At 36.2% G+C, this 16,081-nt stretch overlaps 6 protein-coding genes across 6 annotated transcripts; 3 read left to right on the forward strand and 3 right to left on the reverse strand.

The window, feature by feature from the left end:
- On the reverse strand, positions 636-3,560 carry LOC104744536 (GDSL esterase/lipase LTL1). Its single transcript, XM_010465604.1, has 5 exons — positions 3,233-3,560; positions 2,992-3,119; positions 2,432-2,674; positions 1,759-2,011; positions 636-1,131 (listed from the first exon to the last, which is right to left on the reverse strand). The coding sequence occupies exons 1-5, from the start codon at positions 3,471-3,473 to the stop codon at positions 896-898; spliced, it is 1,101 nt and encodes a 366-aa protein (XP_010463906.1). The 5' UTR covers positions 3,474-3,560; the 3' UTR covers positions 636-895.
- LOC104744537 lies at positions 6,566-7,401 on the forward strand. The gene is made up of 2 exons (XM_010465605.1): positions 6,566-6,808; positions 6,923-7,401. Exons 1-2 carry the CDS (start codon positions 6,738-6,740, stop codon positions 7,140-7,142), a joined length of 291 nt encoding a protein of 96 aa, XP_010463907.1. The 5' UTR covers positions 6,566-6,737; the 3' UTR covers positions 7,143-7,401.
- On the reverse strand, positions 7,878-9,219 carry LOC104744538. The gene is made up of 2 exons (XM_010465607.1): positions 8,791-9,219; positions 7,878-8,656 (listed from the first exon to the last, which is right to left on the reverse strand). Exons 1-2 carry the CDS (start codon positions 9,079-9,081, stop codon positions 8,138-8,140), a joined length of 810 nt encoding a protein of 269 aa, XP_010463909.1. The 5' UTR covers positions 9,082-9,219; the 3' UTR covers positions 7,878-8,137.
- On the forward strand, positions 10,106-10,958 carry LOC104744539. Its single transcript, XM_010465608.2, has one exon. It carries the CDS (start codon positions 10,160-10,162, stop codon positions 10,775-10,777), a length of 618 nt encoding a protein of 205 aa, XP_010463910.1. The 5' UTR covers positions 10,106-10,159; the 3' UTR covers positions 10,778-10,958.
- Positions 12,146-12,922, forward strand: LOC104744541. Its single transcript, XM_010465610.2, has one exon. The coding sequence runs from the start codon at positions 12,179-12,181 to the stop codon at positions 12,788-12,790; it is 612 nt and encodes a 203-aa protein (XP_010463912.1). The 5' UTR covers positions 12,146-12,178; the 3' UTR covers positions 12,791-12,922.
- On the reverse strand, positions 13,002-15,959 carry LOC104744540 (inositol phosphorylceramide glucuronosyltransferase 1-like). Its single transcript, XM_010465609.1, has 9 exons — positions 15,664-15,959; positions 15,434-15,554; positions 14,996-15,345; positions 14,796-14,903; positions 14,558-14,692; positions 14,334-14,471; positions 13,944-14,229; positions 13,620-13,743; positions 13,002-13,350 (listed from the first exon to the last, which is right to left on the reverse strand). The coding sequence occupies exons 1-9, from the start codon at positions 15,904-15,906 to the stop codon at positions 13,209-13,211; spliced, it is 1,647 nt and encodes a 548-aa protein (XP_010463911.1). The 5' UTR covers positions 15,907-15,959; the 3' UTR covers positions 13,002-13,208.

A 16,081-nucleotide genomic window follows, 5' to 3' on the forward strand; every position in this document is an offset into this window, starting at 1 on the left:
GAGGACTAAAGTCATGTGCTGCCCACTCTTAAATTTCCTCACATACTCACTCAGTGAGTCTCAATCTTTTCAATTTAAATCAGCTACTCTGTGAATCTAAAAGTTTCAGTTTTTGCACGTGAGTTCGCCATACCATCATAATATCAATAATTATTTTATTAATCAATTTTCCAAAAAGTAGATGAGATCATTTATAGTCCTATTCCGAACCTATGTAGTATGTAGTACTTTACTTAGTGTACATTTTATAACAAATAATTTTTAATGGCTCATTGTTTACCAAAAAAAAAAAAGAAGGTACTGTAATAATGAATATGGCTCATAACTAATAGTATACCCTTTAAATGATGAGACACTGCACTAATTTAGATGTAACCCTCGACAACTCTTTAGCGTATGTTAAGCTTTTTGATAGAGATCAGATCAACCATATCATTTATAGCTATGAGTTTCATTTACCATGCATGTATGATTGGTTTATGGTATAGATATTAGATTACGTTTAATGATATACTAATATTGGTTTGATTATCAAAATTTTTTTATGTTTCTTTTTGTTCCGACCGAATTAGATAGATACTACTTATACAAGTCTAACGCTTGTAGTTCATATATATAGAGTTGAATCAATATAATCATCTAGGAAAGAAAACCATATATCAATCACTCAAAATATTACATGATAATTTGGACACACACCAAAAAGCACTAAAACTAAGCTAACCGAGAGAGTACAACAAGCAAAGGTATCCCCGACCACATCCACGACAAATAAAAACTCTCTTAATTGAACTAATTATTGCCATCAAACTTAATAATCGACACAGCAACAACAATGCAAACTACAAAAGAAAGGATGACCTTGACATTTGCCTGAAAGAAATCACACTTAAAACTAGATTCTTGAAGAATCCAAGAGCATGGCGGTGCTAAGGTTCATAGGGTGCATATACTTGGCGGAGCCGGTCAGGATTTGATTAACAATGATCCTATTGGCTTTCTCTGTCGGGTGAAACGCATCCCAAAACGCATATATGTCTCTGTTAGGACACAAATTCGAGACTGGCGTGCATAGTCCTATGCCATTGTATGGTCCTTGTCCACAACATGCCACCTTCGATGTCACAAACCCTACAAAATACACACACACAAATTTTTTATCAAATTATAGTTTTTAATACGTCGAATCAGACATATATAATTGCTTACAACTACTATCTAGCTAAAATCTTATACGAATATTTTCGATTGAGACAGATTACGGAAAACAAAAGGTACACTAAATATTCAAATGGAACTTTTTAAAGACCAGACAAGTCCTTTTGTTAAACATTTCCTGTTGAATGATACTGCTTATGTATAGACACCGACACATACGTATTAATAACTTATCTAAATATATACTATATTTTTTTAATTTCAAAAAGTGTGAAAAATCAATTTCATGTATAAATGCTATAACATGGATATATAAAGTGGTCGTGCTCATTTATAAGTTTTCGTACCCATTCAGTGATACAACAAAACATATATACTAAATATATATATGTATATATCTTGATCGTCAAAAAAAATATATGTATATATCATTACTCCAAAAATATGGTCCTTTTATGCTTATTGAATCTTATTAGTGGGCTAATAATTTTTCCCTAATTTGAAATTCATAACTAAACCCTTCAAGACATTTTCAAAGTATATATTATTAAACATTTCTATCTATATAATTTATTAGCAAAAGAGATGGGTTATAGGTACCGAATTGTTCCGGATTAGATAGATAATCCATGTTCATTTGATAGGAATTGGCAGCCACAAAAACGTCTTGACCAATTTCAGCATTGACTGATGCGATCAAATCAACTAATCGAGGATTGAACAAAGCGGCTGCTGTTTGGAGGGCGCCATAGCACTCGCCATTTCGGCTATGCTGAGCCAGTTCCGCGGGTGCACATCCCATCGCACCAGTTCCAGTTACTAAAACTCGTCTTGCACCCAGTTCATAGAGTCTCTTTAGCCATGAAAACAAAAGAGGAAGAAATATTATTGTCATGCACTATGAAATGAAGACTAAATAGATCATTATTTTACATTCTAAACTAATGTAAAGGAAAAATTCATTAAATTGCCCCATCATGGTTTATGTACGTTATGTTCCCTTATTCCAAAAGAACCATGGCATATTAACTACATAGTGATATATCGAAATAAATTATTGGGGGTCACTCACTTATTAAATGCAATATCCTATAGTGAGACAACAATTTAATAAGCAGTAAATGATAGTAATGCAAGAATCAAGATTCGATGAGTTAAGCTAATTTCGTGTAAGTATCCATTTATCTCTGCATGACTCTCAATTAAATGGGTAAACACGTGAAAATAAATATATAGAAGAAAAATAATACTAGCTAGGGATTTTTTTTCTTACTCTGAGAATCTTTGCGTATTCGGAAATGAGATACACAACATAGTCCGGTAATGCGAATTGGCGAGAACGAGCTGAAAACGGAATTAGATAATAATTGTTGACGAAATCATTACCACCGAGTGTGATTAAGACAAGAGCTTGGTTAACCAGCTGTTGTGTAGCTTCTGGTCCGATCAATGCACTCACTCGTTGCTGGTACTGTTCGAAGTATTCGAACTGTTTGAAGATCCTAATTATGTTTATCTACCAAACAAAAAAAACATAATCAACAATGAGCTTTTTAAAATTACGACGGGAGAAAACGGCAGCGTTTAAACTCAAAAGCGGATAGTCAAAGTATTAGAGTATATTTAAGGACAATCACGTGTTTATTGGGTTTTCCTGGTGTCAATCATAAAAGACGGATATACCCTCAATCTTTAAAAATTCGTATTCTCAGGCAATAGTGCCCTCGACACGAGAGATAATAAAAGGGTAAAAATGTCTTTTTAAGAATTATATCCCAACACTATGCGTTATTTAATGAAATATATTTTTTAAAAACTATCGAAGTTGCTTACGAATTGAATTCCAGTGTCGTTGAGGATTCCAATTCCGGCGGAGGCGAAATTAGCGCCGACGAGAAGATTCTCTCCGGTGAGTTGCGGGCTAAGGTACGGTAATGTGGACGGCATGCCTATAGCCTCACCTAGTTGTAGAGAGATACGTATCAAAAACAATCATTAAAGATTATTGATTTCAGAGAAACATTATCGTATATTAATATATATATAACCATGAATCAAATGTACATGCGCTTACTGATAATGTCGGGAATGTTAAGACCGTTAGAGAAACGTCCGGTGGGTCTACGGGTCGGGTAGTCGATACCATACGGGTAATTGTCAGCACGGGCAGTGGTGACGAGGTAATCATTGTTTCCATTGTCGACGAGAGAGTCACCAAAGACGAAGAAAGCCCTAGATTTGACTTGTGGTGCAAGAAAAGTAACAATGAAGAAGAGTGAGATTAGAAACCCTAGTGAAGAAAATTTGATATCCATAGTTATGGAGAGAGAGAGACTGGGACTAGCTAGCGGACGAATGAGAAGAAATGTTTTTTAAAGTTGACGTATGATATGAGAGCATATGGAGGCAGGGTGTGTTATATATACACTGACAAGGGTTAGTTGTGTATAAATGTATGTTACATTTTTATTTTTATTTTTGTTGGTGTGAGTTTTTCTTTAAGAAGAGTGACATTAATAGAGGCTGCCAACTAATACACAATGAAAATTGGTCTTGTTTGTTGTTTGGATGTAATAAATGTTAGGAATTGTACTATTGCTTCTTCCTCTTAAAATGGAATTCTCTTGGAGCCCTTGAAAATTCATTGTAACATAATGTTTTTTGATTGGATGTTAATCATACTGATATCAATGTGTCAGTTTTGAAGTGATTAGGTATGTAGTAGATCGATCCAATGATATTCAGCTAATCGATTTGGGAAAAATATGTGAGAAACTGCTGTTACAATCACTTGATTCGTTTTTTTAAAACATTTTTACCGTTCTTCGTGTCAAAACATCTGTGTAGTCTTGTGTTTGCCCAATATCACAAATCACTTGACCGTCTCCAATTAGACTCCGACGAAACTATATTGTATATAAACCATACATGTCAAACTACTTGGTTACGTACGTGAACATCTATATTAGACTTCGCTTATCTATTGGATGAGGAAAAAACTAAATTAGACTTCACTTATCTTTTGGCTTATGTCAAACTCGATATTCCATCTAATTGAAAGTTCAATTGTGGAAGTTAATTTGGTTTTTATATATAATTTAGGTAAACGTTTACAACAACCTGATGTGGTTAATTACATGCCTCCCCGGCCCTAAAGGCTAATCGTTTTGAAAGTGTAGAATTTTGGAAGCTGGAAGATTACATAAATAAAGCATTCAGAAATTAATACACAAATAAAGTGTCATAACAATTAGAGACTAGCGTCATTAATGTCAATGGAATGGGGGTCGTGTTCGATACCATGCTACTTTATAAAAGTATTCATTTTCTAGTGTTGTTCGAAAATGTTGTGTGTTATTCTATAGTACTATTATTTCTTGAAATGCGGGTTATTGCTTCCTAGTTTTAAAAATTACAAAACATTTGATGTCTACATTTTATTTGGTAAAGAACAAAGCTTACATTACATTACATGCACTACTTTTAGTTTACGTTCATCCATATAAGTATATAACTATACCTTAGCTTACGTTTATTAATGGCAGGAACATTAAAAGAATTGGGTTAAGAAAATACCATGCATATATAATGGCAAAATTAAGTATAAATTCATCAGATCAAAATAAGACTTTTCTTATGTCTTGTTTTCTATGTGTAGTTTTCTATCAAAAACACAAAAAATTATTGAAGAGAGAGGGAGAGAGAGATAGAAGTGAAATTAAGAGATCTACCAACTCGACCAGCTCACATCATAAATTAACATGATGAAGCTACCCTATCCCACTGTATCATGATTGATGAGTTTTTGAAGAAGAAGAAGAAGATACAGTAAAATATCTCATCTCCAAGTCACTCATAGCATCATACCAACCTTTTCCAGCTATTTAATTCTTAGTTACCCCAAAGGTGGAAAATATCAATTTCTTCATTCGAAGAGTTAAAATTAAATGATGTCCATCGGTAACGAAAAATGGACCAACTCAGAAAGTTCAAATGCTGTTTTCGTAAAAGAGATGATTTTTTTTTTTAAAGACAAGAATTGATATGGGCCCAAAGAACTGTGGGGATTGGTTTAGTCAACTACGGTTCAGATCTGATCGAATTTGGGTCTGAATTTAATCGTGGACCAGGCTTTACAACAATTCGAGTCGAGATACGTAAACGACGGCGCTTTCGTTCCGTAGGTAACTGCACAAAAAACGTCATCGTTTGAAAAGGTCCTTGCCTTCCCAACTAACATCACTAAAAACGACGTCGTTATGGTGCTGTGTTGTATAGGCTTGTACCAAGCTTTTGTCTACAAACTTTCTTGGAGATCTGAGTGTTAAAGAGACAGCTAGAAACAAAACAAAGGCTTTCGATGTGTGAATATGATTACCAGACCAAAATCAAAGCAAGACCCTGTTTCCAAATTCATAACGTGTGTGTGTGTGTTCACATTAACATTTTTGTTTTCATTCTAAATCTGAACTTAGCTGGTACTCCTTATCACTTGTTCATATTACTGTTGTCAGAGAGACTTAAATTTGAAAATACTGAGGATATGTGATATTTTTGCATGCATATATTAGGAGATTCATTATATTAAGAGTACTAATCCTCACATGCCATGACATGTTAGAATGAAAAACAAACAGAGCCAGTTGAGGAAGCAGCCAAACTAGAGGTGGGCTACACAAATCAATGTCCGGAATTATCACGTATCTTCCTCTGAAGAATCAGTCAAACATTCTCGAAACTAAAAACCAAAAACCATATAATCAATATACTGACGATATGAACAATCTTCACACACACACACACACAAAACATCTATTAGTTATCGTGTAAACTGATCTCAAAGCTACACAAATCCAGATACCAAGATTAATAATGCAATCGCAACAGCTGAATAACTCAAGCTACACAAATCCGGATTAATAGTGTGCATAACAGCTGAAAAAGTTAGATCCTATTTATCCTCTCGACTGTACCCATTTGATCACTCAGAATGCACATGGAGGCTACATTGTCCGTAGACTAGTCTGAGTTTCAGCTAAGAATACCCTGTTACTCCTAAAGACTGTGAAAAGGAAAGCATAATGGGCGCAGGGACAAAACAGAAGGGGTCCATGTGGTTGGAGACTCGATCTGGATTTTATCATTAAAGCTTGTGGAGAGACTAAATAGCATTTTGCCTTCTAGAGAAGAAACTTTCTTAATCAGGTTAATGAAATCAAGAAAACTAGAAAACTAGAGAATTTGTAATATTATATACTTCTACAATGACTTATCTTAAAAAAAGGAGCTTAATGAATGTATTTACTGACTTTGTTTTGTATCCATCCTGAGTCAAAGTGTTCCTTTAAAGATTCCTCTCTCCTCTTATCCCTTTCAATACAAGGGAAAAAAGAAGAAGTCACTTTATTCATACCTGTTTTTATATATACAAACACATGCAGACCAACTACTCTGTCCTTCACCATATAAATACATCTGATATACCTACTTTCTTCCTATCCTTCTTTCTCACTGTTTCTTTCTGTTCTATCTAACAGGATTAAAACATCGTCGGATTCTCACCTTTTATCTCTTCCAAAATGAATATTGGAATCGAACGCAACCCTTCAAGCAGAAAGTTATCTGACCTTGGAGTCATGTCATGGCCTAAGTAAGTATCAAACATGCACAGGCTCTCCTCCTGTCACTACTAACCACAACGGTTTTCCCTTTTTCCATTCTTTATAATATTGGTAATAACATGATGGATTTCTCTGACAAATAGATGGTCTTGTCAGCCCGGGAAATATGCATTGGTATTTGAAGAAAAAGAGACATGCTATTTAGTGAAGGGAAAGGTGAAGGTGTATCCAAAAGGGTCTTCTGAGTTTGTAGAGTTTGGTGCAGGAGACCTTGTGACCATCCCCAAGGGACTTAGCTGCACTTGGGATGTATCCCTTTTCATCGACAAACACTACAAGTTCGATCCTCCTACTTCTCCATAATTTTTCCTAATTGCAATCTAGTTTTGGGTTATTCTTTATCACCATGAAGACTAAAAGACTCTATATTCAGACAATGAATTATAGAAGAGAAACCAAAAAGATAATGCTTAGATAACATATAAAACCCTACCTAGATTATGTTTTCAGATGTAACTTCTTTGTTTGTCATAGAACGAACAATTGGCAGAGATTATGTTTTCAGATGTAACTTCTTTGTTGTCACAGAACAAACAATTAGCACATGCCAATATTCCTGACACTTTGAAACTTCTATTTATCCACACAACAGTAAATCAAAATCACACGTAAAGCTCTCTACCTAGTTCAAATAGACTAGGGTAGGGGTTGCTGATCATAGGAGTAAATGTACTCATAAACTTCTGACACTTAGTTTGAGTTAATAAAAGATGTAACTCACTTTAGACTACGATCTGCATAATAGACTGATGGTTAGTGAAATATATACTGTGGGTTAACTACTTACTGTATATTTTCTCAACCAAGATATTGTTCTTTATTCTTAAAAAGGTCTTTATCAAAGATACTTATCATGAGGCCATTGGTTACTATCACTAAGAAAAAAACAAATAAAGAACCCTTTGAATGTTTTAATATAACACGTGAACCAAATAAATGTGAAAGCATATATTCTAGCAGTATTGCTCCCTGACTAGATAAAGTAGAAGATTATGTAATCTTAAATCTCACATACTAAAGAATAGTAGCACTAGCATCTGGTACGCCATCACCAATTACTGGTGCTGATTATATTAAAACGGAAGATACTAATTCGGCTATACAAAACAAGAACTATTACACATTTGTATTTATAGAAACACAAATCTCTGACAGGTATATATTCTCAACTTACAGAATATGCATAGTTATCACAAGTAAGGGGTGTTTTCTAACTTCTAAGTTCCAAGATAATTGAAAGCTAACCTTTAGGATTTCAGGACGATTGAATTTATTTGATGACCAATCAAGACCCCTTGTCAAAATAACAATCTGGTCCATGAACTCAAAAAAGGGAAGGCAGCAATAAGCATCCTCAAGAGCAATGGCTTCTCCTTAACTCTCCACCGGCGACTAGCATTTCTTTCAAACTGTTGCTTTGGACGAACATTCTCGTTTGCCGAATAGTCATCTCTAATCTCCCTTAGCGTGTCTAGATCATCCCATCCTCCATATCCAGCAGAACCCATGCTGTTAGAATCAGCATCTCCTACCATCCATGACTTGTATCCTCCCTTATCCACACCACCCCTCATGTTTTCTCCTTGCTTACTTTTCCTTGTTCTTGAACTACCTACACTCCCAGATCTTGAAAATGTATCTCTTCTGCTTCTTCTCATAGGTCTAATGCTTGACCTGCTCCAGACCTTACTAACCACAAGAGACAACACAGACTGTACTAAAGGAACTGCTAATGCCATTAAACCCGCGTTTAAATCTGTTCCAAGAAGCAATGACATGCCAATGGGTGCAAGCATCCAACTCAAAGTCCTAAATACCTGCAATTACAACAACAACAACAACAACAACAAAACCCCCTAAATTGGCTAAACAGAGCTAACAACAACCATTATGAATCTAAAGTGAGCCACTTTACTGATTAAAATTTCTCAAAAGAATGAAGCAAAAATACCTCAAAAACCATAGTCCAGTCCTCTTCTTCTTCAACCATCCAATCGTCATCATCATCATCATCATCATTGTCCAACCACCACGGTTTCTTCTTCTTACGGTTCCCGAACTCAAAACGAGCAAACCCTTCGTCGCGGAAGAGCTCCTCCTCCCAGATAGGTCTGCGGGAGGCTCGACAATCAAAAGAGCTGCGGCTCACGATACTTGGACAGAGATCAAAATCGCAGTTCATGGAACAGAATCTGTCTCTGACGACGGAAGAAGAAAGCTGAAGATATAGCAGATTCGCCATACACAATTGATGATTATTACCGGTTTACATTTAGCTCTCAGTTCAGAAGAACAAAAACTGAGAACGAAAATAAAAATCAAATCTTTCCCATCCACACGACAAACTCTGTTCTTCGCTTTAATCTCCTTGAGAAAAAAAAAGAACAGTGATGGAGATTGAAACCAAACTAAACCAAACCGAACTTCAACTATCTAAATCAATGGTTTTCACTTAACCGAAATCAAAGCCTAAACCAAACCGGAACTTTAATTTCTTGGTTTTAACACCGAACCAGCCGAGTTAAAACAAAATCGAATAAGACATGGTAGCTCAATAAAGAGACAAAACATGTGTAGAGAGAACAATATCGATCTCAAGTCTCTCTACGATCAAAAAAGTTTACTGGAAACTAATGTTAGGCTCTTTGACACTGAAATCATGATAATCTTAAAATTACGTAGAGCAAACGTAAGAATTTACTCGCAGTTCGTGGATAACTTCTAAAGGAAAATTACACTTGACATATTACATATCGTATTATATTGCTCTGAAAGTCTGATTTATATTATCTTTGGTCAATTAGAAACTCCAATTTACTCGCTCGATCGCCGCCATGAGACGTGTTTATTTCTCAATTAGTACGTGGCATTGACAAAAAAATCCACTTGTAATCTCCATATTTTTAGGGGTAAATAAGTTTTTATGAGCGGTATAAGCCGTTAGTTTTCTAATCTCGAAAATAATAGTGTAAGATTTCAGGAATGAGCTACAATCTCAATGGTCATACATATGATATATATAAAGGATGTATCAATTTACGTTATATTAGAAGTTAATGAAACTGTACACTATAAACTTAATCGTTTAATTTCTTAACTAGTTCGTTAGCTTTGACTTCCACCTCGGCGCCTCGTAAACAAGATCCATATAGTAAGGAAAAAAGAAAATGTTTAGAAGCTTTAAGAAGCAAGTTCAACATGTGAAGGCGGCAAAGAATGGGTATTGTACCCGACCCACTATTTCCATAATCTCTATAAAAAGGACCTCAAGTACGAGAGAACACACCAAAAGCAAGAGAAAAACAGAAAACAATTCAAAGATGAAACAATTCCGGTTGATGATGCTCTCTTTCATGCTCGTTGCGATAACAACAACATCTGGTGTTGTCGGTGAAGGGACCGACGTGGTTTATGATGGCGAAGGAGATCCGGTTAAGCCCAACGTGCCGTATTACATCAGCTTCATGACGTCGGACTACAACATGTGGATATGCCGAATGAAATGGGGATCTACTGATCCCAACTCATGCCCACAACAACCGCTAATGGTCACCAATCCAAACATGTCAGCACCCACACAGGTTATGTTTGTATTGCTATCCAAGTCAGATGTCGTACGTGAATCAGCCAAACTTAAGATCAAGTTCGTAGGTCCACGTCACTGCGGTAAATCCGGGTTTTGGAGAGTTGTCCAGAGAGGTTCTTTAGAAGGTGAAGTAGTCCTCAACGGATCTAAGTCTAAGTCAAACAATGACAGTACGTTCGCCATCCATAAAACTAACGAATACTACAAGTTCACTTTCGGTGACGACGACACCGGTGACTATCAAACCAGTATCAGTTTGAGCAACGAATATCCTATATATAGGTTGCTATCCAAGAGGTTGTCTGGCGAGATGGAGATTTATTTTTACAAGAACATGAGTACTATAAGTTAAGGCAAATTTTCACTGGCCTATTTGATGTGATGTTCTCTTTTCAAAATCAATATAAAACATGAATACGCAATAATAAATTATATAATAACAAAAGAAAGAACAAGACTTGGAGTCTTGTCTTAACAGAATGAAGAGATCATAAGTTGGTTCTTTTGTTGCCTATTCATGTTGTTAATCTACTTATAGTTGCTTTTTCTTCCCAATATATTACTAAATGCCATTTGCATAAAGGTTAATCGACTCTTGTAAATTAAAATTTGTTGTAATTCATGATATGGGCTACAACTACGTGATGAAGGACAAGGAACCAAAATCATTTAGAAAAAAAAACATACGAAAAGAACAAAACTCGGAGTTATCCTAGCGTAATTATTAAGAGATCATAACTCATAAGCTGTGTTGTGAGTTACATTGTGACGCGCTTGTGTGTGTGTGTGTGTGTGTGTGTGTGTGTGTGTGAACAGAGGAAGCAGATTGAATTGTATCTACGGCTATCATCAGACCTAACTTGCTCAATATATATATATAGCAGAAACTAGCCGGTTAGTATACATAAACAAGTGAAACGAAATTTCATCCTGACAGGTCCAAATTTACTCAAATCCAAGAACAAAGAGTATGATGAATCATCAACAATTTATTTATCTTTGGTCAATTAGAAAGTCCACTCCAAATTACTCCCTCGATCACCGCCATGAAACGTGTTTAAATCTTTTCTCAATTAGCAAGTGGCATTGAGAAAAGAAGAAAAAAAAAGACTTGTAATCTCCATATTTTTAGGGGAAAAGAAGTGTTTATGATTGGTATCGAAGCCATTATTATCTAAGTCTTTATAAATGTAAGTTTGTACTTTGTACATGCATGCATGCATTCACCATCTATATGTGAAAAGAGTCTAGCTTACATAGGAAATGACGTGAGATAAAAGTTAAAAACATTGAGTGATACATTATGTGGCCAATTCATTGTCAGTTGGTTGTATATTGTACATAATACGTCACATTATTTATGACATTTTTAGTCGTCATTCTCTTCGTGAGCTAATATCATCATCTCAGATGGTCATATAATGACAATGTATATACAGGATATAGAACCAATTGACGTTATATTGGAAGTTTACGAAACTTAACACTTATTAATAAGCTCTTGTGGCGCGTGTTTTAATCATTTCTTAACTGGTATGTAGCTTTGACTTAGATCCATCTCTCGTAAACAAGATCCAGATAGTAAGGAAAAAAGAAATGTTTTAGCAGCTTTAACAAGCTAAGTTCAACATGTGAAGACGAAAAAGATTAATGGGTATTATACGTAACCCGACCCACTATTTCCATAATCTCTATATAAGGAACTAATCAACACAAGAACACGAAAGCAAGAGAAACAGAAAACAACACAAAGATGAAAACATTCCGGTTGATGATGCTCTCTTTCTTGCTCGTTGCAATAACAACAAACTCTGGTGTTGCTGGTGAAGGGACCGACGTGGTTTATGATGGCGAGGGAGATCCGGTTAAGCCCAACGTGCCGTATTACATCAGCTTCATGACGTCGGACTACAATATGTGGATTTGCCGTATGAAATGGGGATCTGCTGATCCCAACTCATGCCCACAACAACCGTTAATGGTCACCAATCCAAACATGTCATCACCCACACAAGTTATGTTTGTACTATCATCCAAGTCAGATGTTGTACGTGAATCAGCAAAACTTAAGATCAAGTTCGTAGATCCACGTCACTGCGGTGAATCCGGCTTTTGGAGAGTAGTTCAGAGAGGCTCTTTAGAAGGTGAAGTAGTCCTCAACGGATCTAAATCTACGTCAAACAATGACAGTACATTCGCCATCCATAAGACTAACGAATACTACAAGTTCACTTTCGGTGATGACAGTGAGTATCCAACCACTATCAGTTTGAGCAACGAATATCCAATATATAGGTTGCTATCGAAGAGGTTGTCTGGCGAGATGGAGATTTATTTCTACAAGAACATGAGTACTATAAGTTAAAGGCAAATGTTCCTTTTGATGTAATGTCTTCATTTCAAACTCAAAATAAAACTTGTTGTATGAACATATTATTACGCAACAAATAAATGATATGATAATACAAGAAATAACAGATCTTGGAGTCATCATAAGTTGGTTCATTTATTGCGTATTCATGTTATAACTCTAATTTAAGTTGCTTTTTCTTCTCAATCTATTACTACTAAATGCGTTTGCTAAAAAGTTTAATCGATTCTTGTAAAATTAAAACTTGTTGTATGGGATACAAACTACGTGATGAAGGAACCAAAATCATTTAGAAAAATACAATGAGATAATAACACGAAAAAGAACAAAACTTGAAGTTATCCTAACAGTAACAGAATAAAGAGATAGTTGTGTTGTGAGTTACACTGTGACACGCTTTTGTGTGTATGTGTCAGCAGATGAAGCAGATTGACTTTGTTCTCGTTGTGTCACGGTTTTCTAGACCTTTGAGGAACCATCTGATTGCAAGGTGCTCTGAAGCATAGGTCATGAACGAAACTAGAACCATGGCTACGGCTATCATCAGACCCAACCTGCTCAATATAAGCAGAAACCAGCCAGTTAGTACATAAATAAGTGAAACAAAAAAAATCACCCTGACAGATCCTAATCCACTCAAACCCAGGAACAAGAGTATCATGAATCAACAACAATTTATGAGAATGAGTAACACATTCCCAGGTGATCTAAGACCAACGAGGAACATAAGCAAATGATTTAAGATTTTCCTTATCAGCGGATGATGTTGAAATTATGGGTTGGTTCTTGATGCTAATGATACAGCCAATGTGAAGAAAGTTACCTCAAAAATAAAGCGGTGACCCCTAAAATGTAGGGCAAAGAAATGGCAGCAACAGCCAGAAATGCCATCCCTAATCCATAATAGCATGTAGTAAAGTCAAAAGACGCATCTCCCCGCTGATGACCTGTTGATTGTTCAAACAAGTTAATGATAACAAAATAAAATAAAAGAGAAAGACATTTGTGTCTCTGGGGCTGTGTAGTTCACAGAATGAGTAGACTTGGCGAAAGAGAGAGAGAGAGAGAGAGTAAATTATGGTATTGATACATTCTTTTTGCAGAGAATGCCACAGATATTGATGTTATGATTTCAACATGTCCATACCTTTTCCCGAATCATCCAATGACGACTCTGTTTGTGATGAAAGAGATCCTGTTTGAACTGCGATATTCTTGCCATATTGATACACTAGAAGTAGAAAGCTACCATATAAAAGGAAGAAGATTGTGAATGTCCACTCATATATCAGAATCAAGCCAGTCCATGGCATGATCTGCCTTGGCACAAACATAAAGGAAACGCCAATGGATGTCAAAGCAGCCACAAAACAGACTGCAACTGAAACTGCCCCCAAGTATTGAGGAACCTTAGAGTGTGAGCCAGTGTGGAGCTGCAGTGATAAAGATCGAACATTAGAAATGAATTTTTAGCTTTTAAAAAAGCAGGTAAGTGGGCAATTATGTACTAAAAACAATCTGGAAAATGAAACCTAACTTGATAGTTGGGGTTCATGGTAGACAATGTTGATACACCGCTATAACCAACTGTTCCATTAGATCTAACTTTGTAATAAAGATGTCTGATTTGAATGCATAATGAGCTCCTGCACATTGAACCCAAGAAGTCACGCCCCTGCAGTATAAAAATAAATTTGAGATCCATAAGAGATGAATTTAGCTGAGATGAAAGAAATGGTTGGGTACAACGAGAAGTCTAACCTGTACGGAACGATAAAGGCAGAACAAAAGCCCACAAAGTGGTAACAAGAAAAGGAACTTGACCATGAATTCATCATTTGGGGTCTTTCCACCTCCAGTTCCAGGAAGAGTCTCCTCAAGCCTTACCCTAATGCTCTGCAGTTGTCCAGATGAAACATAACTTAGAATATCACTCCAAGGAACTCAATTTTCAAGATATAATGAGAAAAAATGTACAATCACGAACAGGAATACCTACATGCCACGCCTCAACAGGTTTCACGAGCCACGCCGTCCACCAATCCCAAGGCTTAAGAGGGCCGAGAGTGTAGTGAATAATGTGAAGCTTGCTGTCATCGACCATCCACTACATAAATAATGCGAATCTTAAGCTTCTAAATAATCAAAACTAGGCCACACACATTCCAGCTCACATCACAAATTTGAAACTGAATATACCTTGTTAGCAAGCATATAAAGACCAACATCTGCATTGTATAACGTAGATAGCCTTTCCATTTTAGGAACTGGTCTTGTTTTCATAGCTTCAGGGGACAAACTAGGATCAAAAACACGAGCATTCGGAAAGTCTGGATAATAGGAATTCAAGAACCCTTGATCTCCACCAGTATAAGACGACAAAGTCTTCACTTGCTTCATCATATCATTGAACAAAGCTTCAGAGGGCTCAACAACCATAACCCCAGAGTTCAGCCTCTCAGAGTGCTTCAAATTAGCACAAAACTTGGAGCACTTAAACATATCATCGATGTTCTTTACCACAATAGTATCAGCATCGAGATACACAACTGTACCAAAACAAAAACAGTGACATATAAACATAACATAAACACATGGAAAAAAAAGCTCTAAGATTGCAGAACACAAATCACTTACCTTTCTTGTAATCAGTCATGTTAAATATCTTAAGCTTTGTATAAACACCCCAGAATCTCTTGGGATGAACTTGGTTTGGATTTGCCAATAAACTAATCTTCTCTATCTTCCATCCATCAGCCTACATATAATTAAAAATCTAACCTTTAATAACTCAAAACATAGGAAAAGCCTTCTCATTTCTAAAGATCTTTAAAGCTTCTAGGAATAGAAAGGTTATAGCTTTAAACCTTGAGTAGCTTCTTGGAGTAGTCTGAAACACCATCAGAGACCAAAACGACCATGTCCTTGTTGGATCCAGTGTCTCGGATCGATTTGCCCAATACCCTAACACCCAATAAGAACTCATCTCCATACAAAAGTGTGACGTAAGCTTCCTTAGTTGATTCGGATCCAAACGAAGCCTTGAATTGGATTGAAAGAAGCGTGATTGAGAAGATGAGAACCCAGAAACTCGAGTTGAGTCTCATCATGGATTTGGGATCACGTGACAGTAGTAGTCCAGAGCCCGAGCCTTGAGAGTGGAGAAGAAGAAGCAAGTCAATGCATTTGCTCCGGGCCGTCGGTTTAAAAAAATTAAAATCGGTTCGACCGGCGGTCAAAATTCATTTGGTCCATTGGTTTCAAACACTTGTGAAGTAGACTTGA

This window comes from Camelina sativa, chromosome 15 (genome assembly GCF_000633955.1).
Source record: "Camelina sativa cultivar DH55 chromosome 15, Cs, whole genome shotgun sequence".
Lineage (NCBI taxonomy): Eukaryota > Viridiplantae > Streptophyta > Magnoliopsida > Brassicales > Brassicaceae > Camelina > Camelina sativa.